At 47.1% G+C, this 12,928-nt stretch overlaps 6 protein-coding genes across 6 annotated transcripts; 3 read left to right on the top strand and 3 right to left on the bottom strand.

Annotated features, from left to right (window-relative positions):
* Positions 1–157: 157 nt before the first annotated feature.
* On the bottom strand, positions 158–1,007 carry I303_100927 (uncharacterized protein; the record flags this gene model as incomplete). Its single annotated transcript, XM_018404297.1, has 4 exons — positions 158–483; positions 576–676; positions 750–846; positions 920–1,007. The coding sequence occupies 4 exons, from the start codon at positions 1,005–1,007 to the stop codon at positions 158–160; spliced, it is 612 nt and encodes a 203-aa protein (XP_018266951.1).
* A 440-nt stretch (positions 1,008–1,447) lies between these two features.
* I303_100928 (uncharacterized protein) lies at positions 1,448–3,092 on the top strand (the record flags this gene model as incomplete). The annotated part of the gene is made up of 5 exons (XM_018404298.1): positions 1,448–1,531; positions 1,589–2,046; positions 2,102–2,253; positions 2,323–2,889; positions 2,986–3,092. The coding sequence occupies 5 exons, from the start codon at positions 1,448–1,450 to the stop codon at positions 3,090–3,092; spliced, it is 1,368 nt and encodes a 455-aa protein (XP_018266952.1).
* A 94-nt stretch (positions 3,093–3,186) lies between these two features.
* Positions 3,187–4,729, bottom strand: I303_100929 (uncharacterized protein; the record flags this gene model as incomplete). Its single annotated transcript, XM_018404299.1, has 5 exons — positions 3,187–3,441; positions 3,509–3,729; positions 3,854–4,043; positions 4,153–4,359; positions 4,508–4,729. The coding sequence occupies 5 exons, from the start codon at positions 4,727–4,729 to the stop codon at positions 3,187–3,189; spliced, it is 1,095 nt and encodes a 364-aa protein (XP_018266953.1).
* Positions 4,730–5,371: 642 nt separating this feature from the next.
* Positions 5,372–7,280, bottom strand: I303_100930 (kynureninase; the record flags this gene model as incomplete). The annotated part of the gene is made up of 7 exons (XM_018404300.1): positions 5,372–5,921; positions 6,011–6,082; positions 6,140–6,324; positions 6,402–6,551; positions 6,658–6,880; positions 7,001–7,097; positions 7,160–7,280. The coding sequence occupies 7 exons, from the start codon at positions 7,278–7,280 to the stop codon at positions 5,372–5,374; spliced, it is 1,398 nt and encodes a 465-aa protein (XP_018266954.1).
* Positions 7,281–7,590: 310 nt separating this feature from the next.
* I303_100931 (nicotinate-nucleotide diphosphorylase (carboxylating)) lies at positions 7,591–8,897 on the top strand (the record flags this gene model as incomplete). The annotated part of the gene is made up of 5 exons (XM_018404301.1): positions 7,591–7,758; positions 7,837–7,892; positions 7,980–8,311; positions 8,387–8,647; positions 8,809–8,897. The coding sequence occupies 5 exons, from the start codon at positions 7,591–7,593 to the stop codon at positions 8,895–8,897; spliced, it is 906 nt and encodes a 301-aa protein (XP_018266955.1).
* Positions 8,898–10,904: 2,007 nt separating this feature from the next.
* On the top strand, positions 10,905–11,884 carry I303_100932 (uncharacterized protein; the record flags this gene model as incomplete). The annotated part of the gene is made up of 4 exons (XM_018404302.1): positions 10,905–11,140; positions 11,216–11,321; positions 11,384–11,516; positions 11,625–11,884. The coding sequence occupies 4 exons, from the start codon at positions 10,905–10,907 to the stop codon at positions 11,882–11,884; spliced, it is 735 nt and encodes a 244-aa protein (XP_018266956.1).
* Between the last annotated feature and the right edge of the window lie 1,044 nt (positions 11,885–12,928).

Raw genomic sequence — 12,928 nt, forward strand, 5'->3', positions numbered from 1 at the left:
GACAACCTCCACTTCACCTTCACCGAGTCAAAATGGAAAATATACCCTATGCCATTGATGCTGTTCTGATGAAGGGCGCGCAGAATTCAGAGATTGTCATGCATGCATGTGCTCGGTGAGTCTAGTTATACATAGTATCCCCTGTCACATAAGCATATCACTTCCTGGCACTCTTGACCGCTTCTTCCTCTTTATGTAACTGTTCAGCCTCTCTCAACCTCCTCGCGAAATCCGACACTTTCATACGTTCCTCCTTTCTCAGCGGGTATCCTCCACCCGCACCTGTCGAGCTGTCTTTCGATAGCGATGGCGGTGCGTCAACCGCCGTTGATAGAGACTCGGGTAGGGAAGTCGGTATATCCGTCTCGATCCTCGGCGGTGCTGGAGATGGGTCGGCAGGGAATTCGAATGGGATAGTAGATTCTTTAGGAGGTTTAGGGACGTCTTTACGACCGGGATAATATGTATCTGCAGGTATTTCGCCTGATAGATCGCAAATTACTTCAAACATCAGTTCTGATCACTTCGACTATGTGGTAGTAGGGTAGTTTGTGGATCAATGTAGCGTGACTGACCCAGTGCTATACGGTTACGTATGTAGTTCGCTTGTTGCTGCTCATTCGTAAATGCCACTCCGCCGTAAATCATTAAGGCTACCACAGTTGCACCTTGCGCACTGAACGCATCAAATTTTTGAGGACATCAGCTACTATACTCGAGGGCGTACGCGGTTTATATAGCTGACTTACTATACACGTAATCGCAGGAATTGGTTGAACTTATTCCTGTTTCCCTTCCTCAGATGGTATGTAGCCCCCAATAACGCACCGACAGTCGCCAGACACCCTAAACGGATCAAATGAGTTCAGATCAGCTCGTGGAATCTCCACTTGAAGAGGAAGAACAACTCGGAGCTGACCTATAGGTACAAATGGCTGCTCTTTACATTTCTTGACGATGAAATCTGTGAATGAGACTTTATTACTTGACTGGACCGGTATAGACATGCTGAGAATCGAGATATGCCAAATTGATTATACTTAGGGATTCGAGATGCGAGATGGTTTCCAGATAGAGCTTTTGTCTCTTCGCAAATTAGTATAGGTGTAAAGCTGAATTGGTCTTACGTGCAACTATATATCTATACCATGGCATGAACATACTGGTTTTGAGATTTCGAGATATCGGAAGGACCAAGACGCTCACTGGACCATTAGCCGGCGATCGGATGATGGCCGATTGATAACGATAGCCACGTGAGTCGTGCATGATCGAAGAAGACATATTCCCACGTCACTTGGTCGGTCATACGGTCATACGCTTTGATCGGCTACCTCCGTCTATGCTCGTCGATCAAGAATCGAAGCTGAAAAAGTTGGACCAAAGGACTGTCCATTAGCGCATTCGACATCATCCTCGATCAGCCCAGTCAGACAAGTCATACACCATGACAGATCTCGCTAAGGTTAACACCTTCATCTCATGGCTCAAGGAGAAAGGTGGCCATTTTCACGAAAGTGCCGAAGTCAAAGTGAGCTCGCCATCGTTGCCTTCAAATTTGGGTGCGACTTGAGCTGATCGATTTCAGATAGATCCCGAGACCGGATTATCGCCATTCTCGACCGCCTCCATAGGCGCAGATGAACGACTCGTCTCTTGTCCTTTTGATTTGGCAATCACCTCCGAGCTCGCTTCTCGGACCATCATCGAAGTTGCTCAGTTGACGGAGGAAGAGCTAGTATGGCCGGCAGGAACGAGTAAAGAGGGAGAAAAATGGAATGAGCGAATGCGCATAGCGGCGTACTTGGGATTTCATTGGTCATACTCCGCCAAGCCAGAGACAATGCCCAATGCTTTGGCTCATTTACCTTACCTCGAATCTTTACCTCATTCATCGAGCTTGACTACACCCTTATATTACACAGCAGATGAGCTGGAACTCTTGAAGGGAAGCTCACTGTACGGAGCGGTGGAAGCTAGGAAAGCAGAATGGAGAGCGGAGTCTGACGCGATACGGCATGTCTTGAAGGAAGAAGGTTTGAGCTGGTAAGCTAATTGAAGCCCTCTCGTTAATATGCAAAGCTTATTTAAAGTTGTGCAGGGAAAGATATCTAGCCAGTGCTACTTATATATCTTCCCGATCATTCCCTTCGAAGCTGCTGCGCATACCAGCCGATGGATCAATCACGCATGAGGCCGAGAAAGATGAGGGATCTCAACCTGTCTTACTACCTGGCTTAGATCTCTTCAATCGTAAGCCGTCTCCGTCATCCTCTGCCATCTTGGCTTCAACTCACTGGGTTCAATTCTATCGCGACTTAGATTCACGAGGTCAACCGATATTATGGCTCTCTTCACAAACATCAACATCTACAGGACACACAACTCCCTCGATATCCCTCGTCTCCACGCAAATCACCGAAAAGGGCGTTCAACTATATAACAACTATGGGCCTAAATCGAACGAGGAGTTACTACTAGGCTACGGATTCGTGATCCCCGATAACCCAGACGACGTGGTCACTCTGCGTCTTGGAACCGCTCAGCTACCTCCTCCAATAATAGCGAAACTCGAAGCGAAGAAACTCGACTCGAGCAGAGTTTTCGAGCTCAGAAGGGATGGGGAAGTGGACAAGTCATTATTGGAGATGATGCGGATAATGCTGAACGAGCACGATTGTCATAATCACGATGAGATCGATGAAGAGGATGAGCATGCCTTACATCAACATGAAGAACAGGAACTCCAGCTTAAGCTAGATGTGTTGGGTATGTTGGGCGGCATGCTGGATGACAAATTGGATAAATTACAGTCCTCAGTAAGTGAGGTTGCGGAAGAAGGGAAGATCAGGGGTGAGATAAAAAGAATGTGCGAGATATATAAACAAGGTGAGTACAAGTTTTTTCAATGCCCACTCTGTACCCTGCGGAAAGAACAAATCAAGGTGAAGTACTCGGCTTACATCGCCGAATTCATCTTGGCAGGCCAAATTGACATCCTGAATGCCACCATGGACAAACTCTCCGAGCGTATAGAGCGTATAGAAGGTCTTTTAGACGAAGGCATGGGCGGATGTCCTTGTGGATGTTGAGCAGGATTTATGCATTCCAATCGCATTCTCATTCACCTCGGCTTAGCTCGTTGGCGTATTCAATCTGGTCTGATATTCTACCGAGAAGCATCTCTCATATTTCCAAACTGTCTTTGACAGTCTCCACAAGGTTGTTGATCCCATTACTCTTCTTGGCCGATCCATTTGATACCGTAGTAGGGCCAAGATTCTGACCAGCCCACGATTCTTTCTCCAATCGTCTTTCCAAATCAACGATTAGCTTAGCTACCGATTTACAATGTTCCTTTGTCGCTTCAGGACAGATCGCTAAGGGTTTTCGAGCGATTTCCGATTCAGAGGGATACGAGTTTGCCCAAGTTGTCATGTACTAGTACGCAATGAAGTCAATCTCATTACAGTGCCAGGTAAAAGAGGTAGAGGATGGGTCAACATACCTTCGTACCTAATATACCACCTTTACCCATCCCCCATTCTGCCTGACTTATAGCTTGAGCATACTCCAACGCTTCCTCGTGTTTCCCTTGTAAGGACAGTTCGAACGCCTTCATACAGACTCGAGGAGCGACATTGGCCATTCCTGTGATCGCTCCTTGTCCGCCAACGGCCATTGAGCCTAGTAAGTAGTCTGTAGCTCCGCCTAGGATCGTGAAGGGGGCTGTAGGGAATGCGGCAAACGCGGAGGACTCAATCGAATCAGCATATGGTTGACACCGAAGCCAACAATCTCCTCAAGCGAAGATCAAGGTTGCAAGAGCAGGAGGATGTCATGTTCAACTTACACTTCATCTCATTCGCCTTGAAATACGCAGTCTCCCTAGCTATCCTCCCAACATCATGGTCGGTATGTTTCACTCCGGCAACATTTGGATGTCTGGCAAGTCTGCAGATCAGGTCGGTGTCCAGCTGAAGACCATTACATACACCGGGGTACGAGTATATGATGATCGGGATAGGCGATTTGTCTGCGAGCTAAAAGAATAAAACGTTCACGCATTTTTCATTTATCAGTCATTGGAACCAAGACAGGCATTCATGTTGAGATTGAGATTGATCCGCAAGTCAAGTAGAAAAGACTCACATCTTCGTAGAACCCTTGGATCGATTCAGCCGTCATTGCAGACGGGTAATACGCTGGTGGAAGACTCAATGCGAAATCTGCACCAGCCTCAAAGGCATCTCGACATAATTTGATAGCTTCTCTGAGGGATTGAGCACCGACTGTGCCAGCTATGATCTTGCCGGTGTTACCTGCTTCGATGAAAGCTTTCTTCGCTGTGGAGATGAGCTATTCCAAGATGGCGTCATATAATATGAGCCATTCAGCCCATGATGACGAGCGAGAGAACGGGAGATAGCAGATCATCCGAAAGAACGATAAATGATGAACGGTTGAACAGACTGCGCATGACTTATTCTGAGTAGACATCACTTACGATTTTGCGCTCTTCCGGATCTAACGCTACAGCCTCCGCTGTACTTCCTTGCAATACAACGCCCGATAACCCAGACCGAGCTAAGAAGGTCATATGTTTCACATGAAGATCGAGGTCTAATTCTTGCTCTTCGGTAGCCTTGAAGAAGGTTACGGTCGGACAGTATATTCCCGGAGGGAGTCTTGACACGCTAGAAGCGTCTGCCGGAATGGCAATTGGCATGATGATCTCGACTTCGGTATGAGTCAGGTGTCAGGAGCTTGTGAGAGGATCTGCCTAAATCAACTTAAATCGAATTGGTTATGGTTGAGTTGGAATAGCAAAATGAGCAGAATATCCGGTCATAAAGAAGGTGTACCTGTGATGAATATATCAACCATATTTGGTGCTCATCGGTTCTCGGGAACGGCCCGCTCAGCCTCAGTCCCAGGTCGCACAAAGATAAGTCACCACTCCGATACAACCTCTGATGTAGCCAGTCGAAGATGCCGAACTATTACACTCATAAGAGCAAAATCGTCGCTCCTGAATTCGACGAGACACTCGGATTTGACCGAGTGATACCGAGATTCGGATGACCCGAGTCCATTGCCGAATGAATGATAGTCCCGTTCTCACTCGCAAGGCTTTGTACTAACCGCGGAGTTCAAGGAGCGTACAAGCGTTTGCATCCTGGATTCACCATGTATCACTTGGATACGTACGTTGAGAGGGCAGCGAGACAAAGCTCGTTCAAGCGAAGAAAGAAGCACCAAGGCTGATGATCCGAGACCAAGCGATATCCGTCAGACAGATTTGGTCCGCTGTCCGACTATGGCATGCCTACCTATACATGAATGATATACATGAGCCTAGCATGCGAGGCTAATCTTTCGAAGCCATATCCAAATCTTTCTCTCCTCTTTCCTTCACTTCTCCCTCTTCTTCAGCTCTCAGCGCATCTTCTAAAATCATCACTGCTCTTCCGACCTCTTCGAACTTGTTATACAGTACCACCGGACTCAGCCTTATTACATTCGGATACCGCTCATCACCTATCAGACCATTCTTCACCAGCCGCGAGAACACACGAGGCATCACCCCCTTGTTCTCCGGTAAGAGCGACACCGATAATTGCGTACCCCGATACGGATATTCCGGAGTCAGAATCTTGAATCCCACCTCCTCCTCAGACGATCTTCCATAATATTTACTTGACTTTAATAGCGTTTCCAGAGTTCCTGTCAACGACTTTTGTTTCTTCAGCATCTTATCGAACCCCACGGTATCTATGAGCTCCAGGGTGGCTAATAAGGGTATAGAAGAGAGGACGGGCGTGCAGGAATGTTGATAGCCTTTAGCACCGGGAGTGGGGTTGAATTGAGGTAACATCTGAAAGCGTGTCGCTGAGTCATTTCCCCACCACCCTGCGAGACTGCGATGCAGAACATCCCAATCATGTCATCGATTCATCAGCGATTCTCGCTTGGCAATCTTGGAAGGGAATGAGAGAAGCGGACTGACCGTCGTCCTCCGTCGTCTAGCCCATCTTTGACGTAGAATCCACCAATACCCGCGGGTCCCGAATTGAGATATCTGTTCATGCAATTTGATCAGCTAGATTATCCATTGGCTCAGAGAGTCTGGGCTCACTTGTACGTGCACCAAACTGCAAAGTCCACATCCCATTCGTTCAATCTACACTCGACATTTCCTATTCCATGAGCCATATCCAGCCCCAACAGCCCTCCTATAGAATGCACTTTGGGAGAGATGGAGGCGATATCGAATAATTGTCCGGTATAATACTGGACGAGGGGTAACCACACTATGGCGATCTGAGTCCAGGAGTCATAGATTTCGTGAGCATTTTGCGTTTTGCAAGTGAATGGACGCAAAGAATGGATCGCCTTACCGTATCCTTGTTCTCTTCCAGGACTGCCAATATATCTTCCGTCCTGAGCGTATCTTCCCCTTCTCTAGGTTCTAGTCCAATTATAGCTTCGTCTATCTGTTGCGGAGATAACACAGCTTCATGTAATTTTGGATGAGAGTGAACGGCATACTGCGAGGTGAAGTGTATAATTACGATTTACGAGAAGCATCAGTCTGATACTATTGGAAGATATCGCGAGTCTGTGCGAGTTGGTCAGGAGGGAAGCTAAACGTACCCAATCACTAGGGAAACTACCCTTCTCAATGACGATCTTCCATCTTTTGTTTGTCGGGCGATAGAAGCTCGTAAACAGATTATGCATATTACTCGTCAATGTCGAGCTGTGAGCTACTTCACTTTCCTTCGCTCCGACAAGTTTCGCCAGGTGCGGTGTGAGAGGCTGGTCGACGTGTTTCCACGGCCTATGGTGGGGATGAGAGAAGTGGCCTGTTACGGAGCTGTAGAAGAAAGTCAATGTCATCGTCTACATGATGCTCAATCGTAATAGGCGAATCTGATTCCGGCTTCCAAGGGCGATCGAGAGGGGGATAAGCCGAGATTGAGTTGTTGATACGCACGAAGTCGACCATACATCCAATTCTTCTATCATATGCTTTCTCGCTTTCTTACTCAACAATCCCAACGAATTACCGCAGAAATAGATAGCCTCTCCATCTGTGGCATGCTAATTAGTGACCGGCTAATCTGCAAAGCGTATTGGGCTTGTTCCAACACACCTCGTTCGCCCCCACAAGCTTGTATATTGGGTATCTCGAATTCATCCCTCGTCCAATTTAACGGATCTTCCTGGTCTAGCTTGATGAGATCATCGATCGTGGGGACTTTTGAGCCGCTCATATCGCAAGCTGAATCGTTTGGAATGATTTCTCGTCACACCAGCTTTTTCGGACGATGCACTGAATGTGAGAGCGTTGGATCAGACTGAATAGTTTGGCTATCTTGCTAGAAATTAGACATCATCAACGACGATGCATCTTGATCAACGATGAGCGGGGTTTGACTTACGTAATACTCCGTTCGCCGTCGATCGGCTATAAATCCCGGTAACGATCTATTAATATTCTTGTACTCAGTCGTCAACGAACAGAATTCCTCGCATTCTTTCTAGACAACTTCTCTTAGTTGAAGTACCATAAAGCTGTCCATAATGTCGGAAAGTGATCTGAGACCGGGTCAAAACCTTGCGCACTTGCTAGCGCCATCATGGAAAAGAGAAGTCAGTCGGTGGTACGCTGAAGATACACCTTCGTTCGATTGGGCAGGATTCGTCGTCGGTGAGGAAGTCCAAGAAGCTATCTTATGGGGAAAGAGTGGTGTGAGTCACTTCACGCTCGCATCTGTCTTCCTTGTACTTGGTCGGCATCATTTTGACATTTGTTTCATGCCGGCGTAGGGAATCTTAGCTGGTGTACCCTTCTTCGATGAGATCTTCAAACAAGCAGAATGCGAGTGAGTATCACTGACCTGACCTGTCCTCATCCGTCCAGCAAAACTCCCATGATAACTAAATACCCCCAACGATCTGCATCTGGGCAGAGTCGAATGGCTATTACCCGAAGGATCCGTCATTCCCCCAAACTCAAAGACAAAAGTAGCCGTCGTCCGAGGAAAAGCAAGAAACCTCCTCCTGGCCGAACGAGTGGGTCTCAATACCCTGGCTAGATGTAGTGGGATTGCCAGTATCTCCAGGCGGTTCCGGGATCTAGCTAGAGCAGAGGGGTGGAAAGGTGTCGTAGCTGGAACTAGGAAGACAACGCCCGGTTTCAGGCTAGTGGAGAAATACGGTATGATGGTTGGAGGAGTGGATCCTCACAGACATGATTTGTCAAGTATGGTCATGCTTAAAGATAATCATATTTGGGCAACTGGTGGGTCTCAGCTTCGTTTCCAACTCTCTTGGAGTCACGCATGGTTTATGCTAATGTTTCCGTTCAATCTTATAGGCTCAATAACCTCAGCTGTTCAATCCGTTCGACGAGTTGCGGGCTTCTCATTATTAGTCAACGTAGAATGTCAGAATTATGAAGAAGCCAACGAAGCTATATCAGCAGGAGCTAACATCGTCATGCTGGATAATCTTCTAGGCGAGGAACTGCACGGCGCAGCTAAGAGGTTGAAGGAGGAATGGAAGGGCAAGAGGGAGTTCTTGATTGAGACGTCTGGTGGAATTGTGGAAGGTGGTCTGAAAGCTAGATTGGGACCTGGTGAGTCGAACTTGTCAAGCTTGTCCACCTCGGGCTCGAATCGGTATGAATGCTTTGCTTTGCTTTGCCTCGCCTTACCTTGTCATCGTAACCAGTCTCGAATCCTGCGCGGAGGAAGATTGATGTTTCATTCGAGTCGTACTGATCCTGACTTGTTGCAGATATCGATATCCTGTCGACGTCTGCCGTACATCAATCTTGTCCTCATGTCGACTTCTCCCTGAAGATCCAACCAAGGCAGAAAGCTTAGATGGGGAAATCATCGCCAACCTATCATGCGAGCTTGCGCATTTGCGTATCTGCACTTTTACGGAAATATGCAATATACAATTCATGTCAAGGCTAGGAGTACAAACTCATTGGCGGCGCCTATGTACAACGGTCCAACATATAGTCATCTCTCATAATACTCACATCACGGTCGTTACCAGTCCCTCCCGTTGGATACCCTTACTTACAGAGCGACTTTCGGTTCCGCAAATCCCTCTCCACATTTACTGACTCTCCCTGTCCTCGCTTGGACCTCAGGTCGCTGATCTTGGACTGTCTGTGGGCTATGGATACAGTGCGTTTGCTATTATACAAGTCATTGTGGTCGGTAGAATGTCTGTGGGATCCGGTCAATATGGCACTAGGAAGGTCACATGGATGTGGTAGGCGCTTGCGTGATCTGATTACGCGTGACTACACCAACGAGTCTGAAATGGGGAGATGCGACCGGGTCCACACTGGACTGGGGGAGACTATAAGGCCTTTCTGGGTGATGCAGGGGTTAAGGGACCGACGGGAGGTGGTCTAGGATGAGACGTGTCTCCTGGTTTGCCGAAATTAACGATTGCGTCGTTAGATTGCTTAAACATCCCGTGTCGTGTCGTGATGTTGTTCAAGCTATACTGGGGAGACACATAGACTTTTGATCAATTTTCTTCCTTGTACTTGATCCGTCATCGGGAATTTGAGGTGGTGATTTATGAGAAGACACTTACATAGTGAAAGCTGAGATATTGATCGAAAAGGTACGAGTGGCGAAGGTAGGTGGATGAAGCAAATACTACGAGCTCATCAATAGCTGATCGTGGTAGAATGAAAGTGATTATGGTAGTGCGCGGTGGGGTAAATGGGGTGAAGGGAGATTCCTGGCTTATCAAGAAGGGACTGTTTATATATGCATAAATCTATATCTTGAAACGCCAACTAGGGAATCGCACAAAAAAGATTCGAACAACAAAACCTGTGCGTAATAAGAGGAATCTGAGAAGCTAAGAAGGACGTGCGAAAGGAAGGTTGATCCTATCTCCTTCTCCTTCTCCTGCTTCGGCATTCCGGGAGAAGCTCGAATATCTTGCTTACTTCGGAATCTGTCCTTCGTCTTGTGATTCAGGGGTATCACAGGGTCGATGCATCATAAGATCTTTTGGTTTATCTTAGTGAGTATTGACACCAGAGTCAGATCAATCGATTAATTGCTAATTATGTTCGACCGGATCAGCCGGATGTTAGAATAAGTACTAAAAGAATGAGTCAATCAGTTGGTGCGATTGCAGTAGCACGATCTTAGCATTCTAGAAAGTTATCTGTGCTAGTACGCCGTATGACGTCTGGACAGAAGGACCAGCAGGATATAGCAGGCTGTGCAGATCAGTGACTTCTGAATAAGCGAGAGAAGGTTTATCGTATACTGGAATGCTTCTCGACTATTCGAAGAAAATATGATGATGCTTCTTCGTTTGCTCCTGTTGCCTCGAGGCTATGTTGAGGACATGACTTTAAGCGAATCTTCATTGACGTTGATAGGATTGGTGTGATCCGTCCGGGACACCCAAAGGACCCCTTGATGCCCTTGGTGCCGAAGTGAAAGGGTCATACCCTAGGCTGTTTGACAGCAGGATTCGCTTCCTACCTGGCAAGCTTCAGAAATTCGCCAGATCGACGATTCGCGTGCGTGCAGATGATAGTGTGCAAAATGGAGCTTAGCTGAATGTCGTCATTAAGGGAGGGACTGAGACTCTGGCGTGTTTCAAAGGACCATTAGTAGTGAAACAAGACGACGAAATCCACTTGCTTATCTCTGAGATTAATGCGTCGTCGTGCAGCGGGATCAAATTCGATTAAACATAACTCAAACCTCCACTTTCGGCTTCGCTGAGGTTCAACGAATTTCAGATTTGGCATTACGAGCAGCACAAATGGACATCACATCCATCTGAAGTGTTCATAATATACCATCCGGAGACTGAAGTCGCAGCGAAGGACCAAGATGTCCCGGCTTGATTCTTTGACCCCCTCAAAGTCCCGCTCAAGGGCATCTCCTTCCCCCTCGCCCTCGCTTGCTCCCAACTCTCCTTCGTCAGGCAAGAACGAAACGACCCATCATCGGATGTTGAAATTGGTTCTGAGCGAAGTGCGCAAGATCTTCAGAGTATGGGACGAGCTAGTGATGATCGATGGATGTAAAGCTGCTAAAGGATGTATAGATGAGGGTACAGAGATGGAGTGAGTATGCCAATCAATCAATTGAATGGTCGCCTTGTTGGCGTATAGGACAGGTGGCTGAGGATGGAACTTTAGTAATATACTCAGTATCGAAGAGAAACCTGAAAGACCCGAAATTACTAGTCACTTGAACGCATTGTACAACCATCGTCAAGTCTTGGAGAGTACGCTGAAAAAATTGGTAAATTTGATCATCATTAACCTAAGAAAACAAAAAGATGTGCTCATACGTTCATTGAACAGGATAATAACCTCTACAAGCTATCTGCGCTGGCTGACCAAGCTGAGAAAATCCTTTTCGGCGCGTGTTCGAGAGAAGGAAACGAGTTCGTCTTTGTTGATCCATTATGGTCGACTTGGACGATGAAGAAATTCGGTACGTCCAGTCCCGCCCCAACGGATGCTCTGCGCTTGAAGCGTCTACACAAATAAAAGTCTGTCATGTCTAATCACGACTGATGAGTTCGTGGACATGAATGCATAGTCAACTCCCTTTCTCCTCTGATAACATTACACACCTCCCACCTTGCATCGCTGTCATCGCTGGCAAAGGTGATAATGGACACGAACACTTCATTTGACGATGCCAAAGTCGCATTGGAATCATGGCGCGATATCGCGACTGCCGGAGAAAGATGGGTGGGCGTTAGAGAATGGGAGGAGTTGGTGGATCTTGAGCTAGAGGATGAGATGGATGAAGAGGATGAAGTTCCGATCAAGAGCAAGAAGAAGAACAGAAAGTAAAATGACGGCTGAGTCAGGGGTCTGTGCGCTTGTGTGTGCGCTTGTGTGTGCGTGTGTGTGTGCGTAGAATGTGGTTTTGGTGGAGTCTCGGCCGATCAACAACTTCAATCAATCGGTCTGAAGTACCTTTGATCAATCTTGGTTCGACACAACAAGACAAGGAACACCCGTCGGACCTCGAATCAAATACAAGTGATATAGGTGGCAAAACACGACTTGAAGAAAATACGTCACTGATGATTGATTGCTTTCAACATCAGCTTCGAATTGACAAGATGATTCTGCTTAGAAGATCAGAAAATTCTCGCATCAGATGCTTGTTTCACAAAATGGAGATATGCCAACGATCACTACCCATCAGTGTCACCTCCAGTCGTGCAAAACTACAAGGCGCCTTTTCAATCTTGAACCACAAATCAGCGTTTGCCAATTACTACGAACATTACGACAAAACGCACGACTGACGGGATGGGATGCACAACTTCGAGACATTGTAATGATCCCGAATGTGAAATATCGAGCCATCGAATATCACGCGTGAGTCCGGCGGTCAAGTTTCGTTATGCGAAATCCCGCTCAACATGACCGACTGACTGGCTGACAACATAATTCACAGCATTCCACAAGCTCAAGACATCGTGTCCGAACACGCTCGCAGACGAAAAGACGCCGCCATTATTCCTACTCGGTGAAATCACGTCGACAGTCAGATAGCACTACGACCAGCTCGACACCTATGGTCCAGCGGGATTCCGTAGCTAGTATGAGGGAGATTATAGCTTCCATGGGAGGATGGCATGAGGGTGAGTGAATCGCTCTTTCATCACATTGCCGGACCTGCACAAATAGTTATGCCAGTTCGCGAGTCGTTAGGCTGACTGCCCTTCATACAGGTGAACGACGATGACGTTGTCTGGAAGGGGCTCCTGGCAGCAAATGCAGTATACGTCACGTAAAATGACTTCACGATGCTTGATCATGGTTGTTAGTGGTATCGTGCATGTAGTAGTAACCCGTGTAGTATGACCTCCATTGATTGCCGCA

Source organism: Kwoniella dejecticola, chromosome 1 (assembly GCF_000512565.2).
Source record: "Kwoniella dejecticola CBS 10117 chromosome 1, complete sequence".
NCBI lineage: Eukaryota > Fungi > Basidiomycota > Tremellomycetes > Tremellales > Cryptococcaceae > Kwoniella > Kwoniella dejecticola.